This window comes from Monopterus albus, unplaced genomic scaffold (assembly GCF_001952655.1).
Source record: "Monopterus albus unplaced genomic scaffold, M_albus_1.0 scaffold148.1, whole genome shotgun sequence".
Taxonomy (NCBI): domain Eukaryota; kingdom Metazoa; phylum Chordata; class Actinopteri; order Synbranchiformes; family Synbranchidae; genus Monopterus; species Monopterus albus.
This window is the reverse complement of record NW_018128028.1, coordinates 768,459-777,822: the sequence shown is the minus strand read 5'-3', so window position 1 is coordinate 777,822 and position 9,364 is coordinate 768,459. Positions and strand designations below refer to the sequence as shown.

The 9,364-nt window shown below is 43.7% G+C and overlaps 2 protein-coding genes across 4 annotated transcripts in view; both read left to right on the top strand.

Moving 5' to 3' along the window:
• Positions 1-1,715, top strand: part of LOC109968395 (SLAIN motif-containing protein-like) — a 10,722-nt gene extending 9,007 nt beyond the window's left edge. For all 3 annotated transcript variants that reach the window (XM_020614638.1, XM_020614637.1, XM_020614639.1), the window contains exons 8-9: positions 258-561; positions 735-1,715. In XM_020614638.1, coding sequence (XP_020470294.1) covers positions 258-561; positions 735-789 — 359 coding nt within the window. In that variant the 3' untranslated portion in view covers positions 790-1,715. The remainder of the gene's footprint in view (positions 1-257; positions 562-734) is intronic.
• A 218-nt stretch (positions 1,716-1,933) lies between these two features.
• Positions 1,934-8,878, top strand: znf711 (zinc finger protein 711). The gene is made up of 9 exons (XM_020614636.1): positions 1,934-2,308; positions 3,332-3,409; positions 3,529-3,628; positions 3,991-4,607; positions 4,653-4,911; positions 5,000-5,146; positions 5,253-5,435; positions 5,749-5,883; positions 5,998-8,878. The coding sequence occupies exons 3-9, from the start codon at positions 3,550-3,552 to the stop codon at positions 7,176-7,178; spliced, it is 2,601 nt and encodes an 866-aa protein (XP_020470292.1). The 5' UTR covers positions 1,934-2,308; positions 3,332-3,409; positions 3,529-3,549; the 3' UTR covers positions 7,179-8,878.
• Positions 8,879-9,364: the final 486 nt, after the last annotated feature.

The following is a 9,364-nucleotide window of genomic DNA, read 5'->3' as shown; positions in this document are numbered from 1 at the left end:
TACTCCAGTTAATGTACCACTAACGCTCCTCATCCAGAACAATTTTTCTCACCTGCCTCATCATAATTTCACCACTTTGCTCCAGACTTATCCTAGATAATCCAGTACTGCTCCTCCCTGGCTTGCCTACAACTCCTATGCACCGCAGATTGGGTTCACCTACAGCATATTAACAAAATGAATTTGATCTCGCAGCTTATCTTAAAAACTACCTGGGTGAGATTCTTTTATACTACTGTTCCTTTCTCCCACCCAAGGTCTGGTTTGTAATCGGCTGCGTGCCAATGGCCAGTCTCCTCTCTCCTTGAGGACTCCGGTTAAAGCTGTCACTCCAGTAGGCTCAATGGCAGCTGGTCGTCAGCCTTCCAGAGGTCTGCCTGTCATCCAAGCACCATCTGCGGGAGGGGGCCGCAGGGGCCAGAGCCCAGGCTCTGCCAATGGCGCAGGCTACATACCTGGTAGACCCTCAGCTGCTGGGACAGGGAGGCCTGCTATGGGCGGAGAACCAGGTGTTCCATCAGGATCCACCAGGAGCAAACTTGCACAACCCACCACTAAGAGGTCAGAGCTCAAATGTAAAGTTTTTGTAGAATGTAGAGAAACTGAGTAATATTTCTGATTCACCGTTATGCTCTTGAGATCATCACAGTTTGAATGTTTATAGTACTGTTTTTTTGACCCACATCTGTAAGCCTTTCCTCTGAATGAAGATCAACTTCATCTTTTATTGACAGGTCTTTGGGCATGACTAAAATCTCAGACGAATCCTGGAAAGATGGCTGTTACTGAATCTGACCGGTCATGAAGGATGTTGACTGCTGCAGCCCTCACCTGGACCACTCCTTATTACCTTTCAGAGTACAGAACAGCACAACCACTGTGTCCACAAATGTGTCGTACATCCCTTGGGGTCCCCTGTTTCATACTGGAGCGCTGGGCTAACACTGGATTAATAGTTAAGACATCTCTTTCCTTTGCATGAAACATTGTCAACCCACACTCAGAGAAGATGTGTAGGCAGTCAAAATGCACACATGCACACTCCACTTGTTCTATGGACCAACTTGGAGCTTCCAGAAGATTTATTTGTGTCAACTTTACTTATTTTTCTATGGTAGTTGTGAGAAACTGCTGGGATATTAAGGGTTGTAATTACTTTTCTGTTGATGTAATTGATATGAAGATTTTGCTGGACTGTTAATTTTCTGTGTCACTTCCTACTACATGAAGGTGCTGAGTGTTGCATGCTTGTTTTTTCTTACAACCTGTTCATTATATAACTGCAATATGACTAATTCCATGTGACCCACAATCCCTGTGAATTTTTGAATGTTTGAGGTTTATAGTGAATTTAGATTTGCGTTGTATTTGTTTTGGTTTTCACTTGCACAGTAGTGCAACCCCCTGTAAACCACACTGCCCTTAAATAATATAAAAAGGAAGAAGCGGGTGTGTGTGGGGGGAGCAATGTGCATTTAAGGTGCAACACTTTCTAACTTCAGAAGTAATCTAGAGTCATTAAAGGTACTGGTGAGGTACTGTGTTTACCAGGCATTTCTACTGCATATCTAGAGGTGCATTTGAGTGTCTGGTTTTGGATACTGCTGTAATAAATCTAAATAAGAGTATGCACGAAGGCTTTGTGCCTTAGCTGTGCACCCTCATGCAGAGTGCCGAAAATTAGAAGCTGTAATGAAAATGAATAAAGTCTACCCTGAAACTAAAATTGTACTCCTGGTCATTTTTAGTCCCTGCATGCCAAGCTGAGGTCTTTGCATCACAATTAGTCACTATACAGTCCATCTCCAGCACTAGCAGCACCGTCTTTATCTCCCGGATATTTCCTGGGCGCATGACCAAACTGTTCACAAATGAGTGCTTGTCGCACTACCCACCCCTTTTGACAAAATGGCCTACAGGCCTCATCTGCGCATACAAAATTTGAGTGCACAGTCTGCGATCACATAAAAAATATTATTTGATGGTGTGATAACGTTTCAACATTGTGTTTAGATGCAGAGCACAAATATGCCCCCATTAGGAGAATGTTTGTGTTAATGTAACTGCTCTCTTATGCATGACGCAAATAGTAAGGGATCAGCGGTAAACGAGGCCACGCATTGTCTGCCCCCCGCCCTCCCTCTGCTTGTCAGGAAGCAAGCTGATTGGCCGAGGCCTAGCAAAGAGTGCCCGGGGATCCAAAACTGCAGGCCGCACTTAGCTTACCGTCAAAAATAAACTAAAACAATAACAGACAAAACTGGGGAGGGAGAGAAACACCGATTGAGTCAGAAGACGACGTTATCAGGTAAAATTATTTTCAATCGATTAGAAGGGCATGTGGAATAAGACGCAAGGGCCCAGTCGGCCGTAGCGGGCCTCTTTCAGCCTTTTCTGAAAACAACATGGAAGATAATGCGGCACACGCTGCTCCACCTAGCTTAGCAAGCTAGTTAGCCGAACGGACGGCCGTCATCGTGCGGGTTAGAGCAGCGTGCCTAAAAATAATCACCACAGACACCGTAGTTTGTTGTTGGTGCTAATGGCTTTATTAATATTGCAACACTGAATGTATTTGATACTTCATTCGCTAAATTAGATCGGTTATTGCATCTACTGAATTAGCCATTATGCTAAAACAAAATGGCGCTCGGGGAACAACTCTAGCTTGGTTGCTAGTTAGCTTTGGTGGGTGGAGAGCGGTAGCCGCCCTAGTATGCATTGCATAACGTCTGCAGTACTTTCATTGGCGGCCATAATCTCTGAGCGTGTGTAGTTTTGTGGAAAGAGTCCACAGTGCGCGTATTTTTTTAATGAGTAGTGTAGCACACGGAGTTTTTATGTCAGAATTATAAATACGTGGAAACAAGCACCCTCAACGTTACCGCTGATCACTGCAGACACTACATATTTGCCTTATTTTGAGCTGTCATGTGACGATAGTGTATTTCCTCTTACAAAACCAAGCAGGATTCTTCTTCCAAGAGCTATGAGAGCGCCTGCATTTGAGATCGTCCCCTTGCATGCTGAACGTGGCAGCCTTTTGTCTCAGCTGGGCTCCAGGTGTATAGTGTATGTTTTAAAGTCGAGGCTGTCTGTAGTACTCTGGATATGCAATGGATGGAGCCACTAGTCAACAACACAACTGCCCCCCTCCCCCTCGTTAGTGGTGCCAGTGCATTTACTATAAACAAATTAACCCGTGTATAAAGTTTATGTTTTAAATATCTTTACTACACTTGGATTGTGATGAGCTAACTCAGTATATTTATCATTTCTTCTAGAGTAAAGCTTAGGAGTACCAATAATTTTTTGTTTGTTTCTTTGTCAGGATTGTTTACCTTGATGGAAGGAAGCAGATCAGATATCCTCTTGGTTTTATTCTAAAGGTTTCTCATCAAATGTGAAGGTATGTACTGAATACAGGCCAGTGTGGCATTGTCAGTACTTGCATTCACTTTCATTTTTTAATATTGCACAAAAACTAAGGACAAGAACACCTAATGCAATGTACACTGTAATTTTCAGGGTTTTTTTCCAAGTAAAGACATGGATCAAGGAGGAGGGGTGTTGGAGCTACATGCTCAAGAGCTAAAGATGCCCCATGCTATGATCATGCAAGACTTTGGTAGGTGGTGAAGCTGAGCAGGTTTATGTTGTAAACAGCCCTTAATTACAACATGAAGTATCTAATCCAAGATGTCCCCACTTGTGACAAGAAAGCTAAAACCTAAAGCTTTTAAACATGAACTTTGTAAGTGTAAACTCTTATTAAAGACCCTCTCCATACATTAATTGTCTTTATGGGTCACAGTAACATTGCATTGTCAGTCTGACAGTTTTACCTCAGTGCAAAGCAAGAAGATGATTTAACTTCACAGACATGGGGCAAGCATAAATGTGCAAATAGTTGTATCCTGTAGGTTTAACTGTCATTTAGTTGTTTGGAACTCTTTGTCATGTGCACCTCTCTGTTTCCTGTTTTTACAGTTGCAGGTATGGGGGGTCTGGCTCACATTGATGGGGAGCACATTGTGGTTTCAGTGCCCGAGGGTATGCTTCTTTCTGATGTGATGACAGACGAGGGCATTCTCCTGGAGCATGGCCTTGAGGTGGAAGGCCTGGAGACCCAGGTGGTTCAAGGCCTGGAGACAGAGGTGGTCGAAGGCCTGGAGACAGAAGTGGTGGAGAGCTTGCATGCAAATGTGGAAGGGTTGGAGGCAGACGTGGTTGAGGGGTTACAGACACATGTGGTTGAACTGGAGGCTCAGGTTGTCGAAGGCCTAGATGGTGAAGTGGAAGTGGAGGGTCTTGAGGCACAAGTGGTAGAAGGCCTGGAAACTGAGGTAGATGTTGAGGGCCTGGAAGCTCATGTTGTCGAGGGCCTTGAGGAGGAGGTGGAAGTGGAGGATTTAGAAGCTGAGGTTGTTGAAGGTCTGGAGGTAGATGTGGAAAGTCTGCAGTCTCAAGGGGTGGAGGCCCATGAAATGACCAGTGAAGACATGGTTCCCTCAGAACACAGCGTGATCATGCCTGAGAACATCCTGGGGACAGAAGTTGCAATAGAGGAAGCTCTGGACCCTCACCACCACCACCACCACCACCACCACCACCACCACCACCACCACCACCACCACCACCACCACCACCACCATGTCCTAGCTTCAGACCTAATCCAGGACTCAGACCACCATCATGATGACATGCCAGACCAGGTGTTTGTTGCAGAGCTACTGTCTGAGCACCCGGACAACACCCTGGATCACCAGCTTGTGTCAGAAGGCTTAATGGTGACACAGGCCAACTCTGAGACAATAATCCATGAACAGCTGCCAACTGAGGCTGTTCCCCTGCAGACAGATGAGGATGACGATGCAAGGAGCAGCTCTGAGGATTACCTCATGATCTCCTGTAAGATACACCTTGACACATGGTTCTTATCTAATACACTGTAAATTATTGCAGTTTTACATAACCAGTGGTATTTATGTTATTCTAGTGGATGAGGTGGGAGAGAAGTTGGACATAGGAGACGCTCCCCTTGAGATCAGCACTGAGGTAATGGAGGACAAGGAATGCAAAGAGGAAGATGGCTCTGAAGTCATCAAAGTCTACATCTTTAAAGCTGAAGCAGATGACGATTTAGGCAAGCAACTTTTAAACTGACCAGTTTCTAATGGCTATCTTATTTTTTATTCAAGGGAATGTGGTTCATAGCATTTACAGGCTTGTATACAATGTTCGATTTCTAGGTGGAACAGAGGTAATAACAGAGGATGATTACCAGAATGGCCATCCTGATCTGGAAGCAGCATCATCAGGCAGACTGGGAGTTGGTCGTGACAAGATGGTCTACATGGCAGTCAAGAACCATCCAAAAGAGGAAGATGATGATGAGGACGACAGTGATGAGGATGCTGACAATGATGGCATCAGTATGTTTCTTTTTGTAACAGTTTTTCTATTCTTGTCATCAGACAAGTTGTGTGGTTGTAAATCGGTATAAGGTGTCCAAACACCACCAGTCTGTGACTGTTGAAAGTACATCAGCAAGAGGAGGCTGCAGTGTGTCAGTATTCCTTTCAGATCAGTTGTTCAACAACAAGATGTTTGTAAAGCAAATGTCAATCCTTGGATAGTCACTCAAACCTAAAAAAAGAACCAATTTAGCAGGTCTTCTGGTAAAAGGTAAAATATTGGTTGGTCCATCCTCTTGATAATGCATTGTAAACTGTCATGTCTGTGCAGGTAATGCCATTGATCAGGTGAAGAATGGAACAGCTACACCATTCCTGCAAATCCGAGAGGGACTGGGTGCCAACCGTGCCTTAAAACCCAAAGCTAAGAAAAAGAAGAAAGGAGAGATACGGCAGTGTCAGACCGGTATGATCAGCATATGATACTGATAGACAGTCAGATGATATGATGTGATAATTCACACTGACAAAATTTCACAATATTTTAAGTTGCACACTATTTTTCAAACTTCTCTCCCAGCTGTTATCATTGGCCCAGATGGCATGCCTTTAACCGTCTACCCCTGCCACATCTGTGGAAAGAAGTTTCGCTCACGAGGCTTCCTCAAATGCCACATGAAGAACCACCCGGATCACCTGCTGAAGAAGAAGTACCAGTGTACAGACTGCGACTTTACCACCAACAAGAAGGTCAGTTTCCACAAACACTTGGAGAGCCACAAACTGTTGAGTCACAATAGCGAGCGGTCTCCAGAATACACAGAGTACACTCGGCGCTACCATGAATCCAGCCCACTGGGCTCTGACAAGCTCATTGTCAAGGACCGAGAACCCAAACTGCATCACTGCAAGTACTGTGACTATGAGACAGCTGAACAGGGCCTGCTCAACCGGCACCTGCTGGCTGTGCACAGTAAGAACTTTGCTCATGTGTGTGTCGAGTGCGCCAAAGGCTTTCGCCACCCATCAGAGCTGAAGAAACACATGAGAACCCACACCGGTGAGAAACCCTACCACTGTCCGCACTGCGAGTTCCGCTGTGCAGATCAGTCCAACCTAAAGACTCACATCAAGAGCAAACATGGTGCAGATCTGCCTTTCAAGTGCAGCCACTGTCCACAAGCCTACGCTGAAGCACGGGAACTCCAGCGTCATATAGAGATGGTGCAAGGCCACAAGACCCACCAGTGCCCACACTGTGAGCACAAGAGCACCAACTCCAGTGACCTGAAACGACATATTATTTCTGTTCACACTAAGGACTTTCCCCATCAGTGTGATGTGTGTGAGAAAGGCTTTCACAGGCCCTCTGAGTTGAAGAAACATGTGGAGACGCATAAGGGCAACAAGGTGCACCAGTGCCGGCACTGTAACTTCAACGCTCCCGACACTTTCACCCTGAGTCGCCATATTCTGTCCTTACACACAAAGGACCTCCCATTCAAGTGCAAGCGATGCCGACGAGGTTTCCGACAGCCTGCTGAGCTGAAGAAGCACATGAAGATGCACAGTGGTAGAAAGGTTTATCAGTGCCAGTATTGTGAATATAACAGTACGGACGCTTCTGGCTTCAAACGCCATGTCATCTCCATTCACACCAAGGACTACCCTCACCGCTGCGACTACTGCACCAAGGGCTTTAGAAGGCCTTCGGAGAAGAGCCAGCACATAGCCAGGCATCACAAAGACATGTTGATGTAATGTCATCGCACACACAAACACACTCCTATCCTGAGTAATCTGCGTCGCACACCCAGAGGTAATTTTAGTGTATTAACAAAGAAATGACAGATGTAGACTGTTGATGAAGGCGACTTTCTAATTGCCGTTCTGTGTTGTAATGGGTGTAACCCTCCACCCCCAGGGTTAATGCAAGAACACATTTTAGATGGGGGTGAAGTCTAAAAAGAGACTTTGTGTACACTGAGTGGGACAGCTGTAAATGTTGTTTTGTTGCGTAAAATCACATATGAACATATATTCAGGGTTTCAAATGTCTATATTTTTATACCCACTCAGCTGAAATGCTGCAAGATGATGACTGTGTCCTGTAAAGAGAAAGCGGTGCTTGAACATCATGCCAGTTCTTCACATGATGTGGAATGAGTATAGGAGAGGTTTGCCTCCACAATACCAACAAGTATCTATTTTCCTCCAGCTTTTACCCTGACTTTTGTTTTCAATGTCATCTGGTCTTTAAGGGGCAGGGCCATTCATGAGCTCATAATTGGATTTGAGTAATGGTGACATGCATTATGCACCTTAAGACATATTATTCAATCTAGCAGTTGAATTTTCACAATGTTTCCTCCCAAGTCTGAACACTTAAATTAATCATGTAAGATGTAGTTTATATTATGTTAAATACATCAGAAATGTTTTGGTCTAGCAAGGAGGAGAAGGGTACAATTGGTATATTAGTAGAATATCCCTTTAGTGTACACAATACATTTCTGACACGGAAATCTGCTATGATGGTGCCGATAATTAACAGGTGTATTATATGAACCTCACAGATGTTTGGCTTCACGTTCAATAACCCTGAAGTGGTTATGTCTGACTGCTGCTCTAAGTTGCGCATGTGCGATATTGCCTACGACACAGATGTCCTCTCTCAGCTAACCAGTTGATTGCAATCATGCCTTACATGTGTTGGTCTTTCTCCCTTAAGCACTGGTGAACACAGCTAATCAAAAAATAAGTGATTTTTAACTCTCAAACATGCTGTATCAATACCATTCTCTCAGAGGTTGTGTGTTTGAGTCAGTAGAAAGCACTTTAATAACTTTTTTGTATTTTAATTACATGTATGGGGATATATGTACATATAGATCCCAAAATAAACAGAGAGCTTTGTGAGTGGGTAAAGTTAATGATTGTTTTGAGTGTTATCTCTAGCAAGTGGGCACAATCCATTACTGCATCAAAACTGAATTGTCATTGAAAGTGGTGGATGAAACCATTTGTTTTGTTCTATGGATAAGTGATTGGGTTTTGTGTTTTGTTTGTGCTCACTAACAACTTCCCATACCCCAGTTCCACAGTCCTAAGTAACCCCACCCGGTCCCAAGCATTGGAGTACTCCCTTGAAATCAGTGGTCATCATATTGGCATTAGTCTTTAAAGTATGCACATATATGCTGTCTCCATGAAATGGATTGTGGTATATATTAAAAATCCCTGCATTTTGTGTAACTTAATCTATATTTTCTTTCAGTCAGATTGTGGATAAACTACTGGTGGGGAAAAAAACCAAAATAAACAATTATCTTTTTAAGCTTTTGTCCTTTCTGTACAGAGAAAAGGAATTCATTGTACATGACTTCAGAAAGGTCCAGTCAGCAATTTTGTCACTATTTAACTATGAGTATACTGTATGCACCAACGTACATACATAATTAAACAGGTTTGCTTATGGCCGGTCTGTTTTTTCAAGTGTTATCAGTTGTTTTACATTTCGCAGATCATCTTTTTAATTTGCTCAAAAGGAAGCAACATAAAAACTGCATTGCTACATATTACATTACGCTGTTTCATCCAGTACATTTATAGGAGTACGACATTGAAGGGCATTGTGCAGAACCGTAGTTTTGCCTATGATAAAAATGAAGAATGGTCGAGTGCGGCGGTGTAATCCACAACGTGCTTCACTAGAGGCCTTTATATTTTAAGACCCTTAGTTGTAGCAGTCAGTCAGCTTGGAGTCCACAGTGACGCTTTATGCACAATTTCAACATAGTGCAACTGTTACTGTTGAGAGGTAATGAAATACACCAGTAAATCTTACTGTGGTTCCAGCGGCCAATGAGCCATTTATTGGTTAGTAAAGGTTCCACTTAATCACCAGCTCATTCTCCCACACATCTGTGCAGATGTGTAGGATTTAG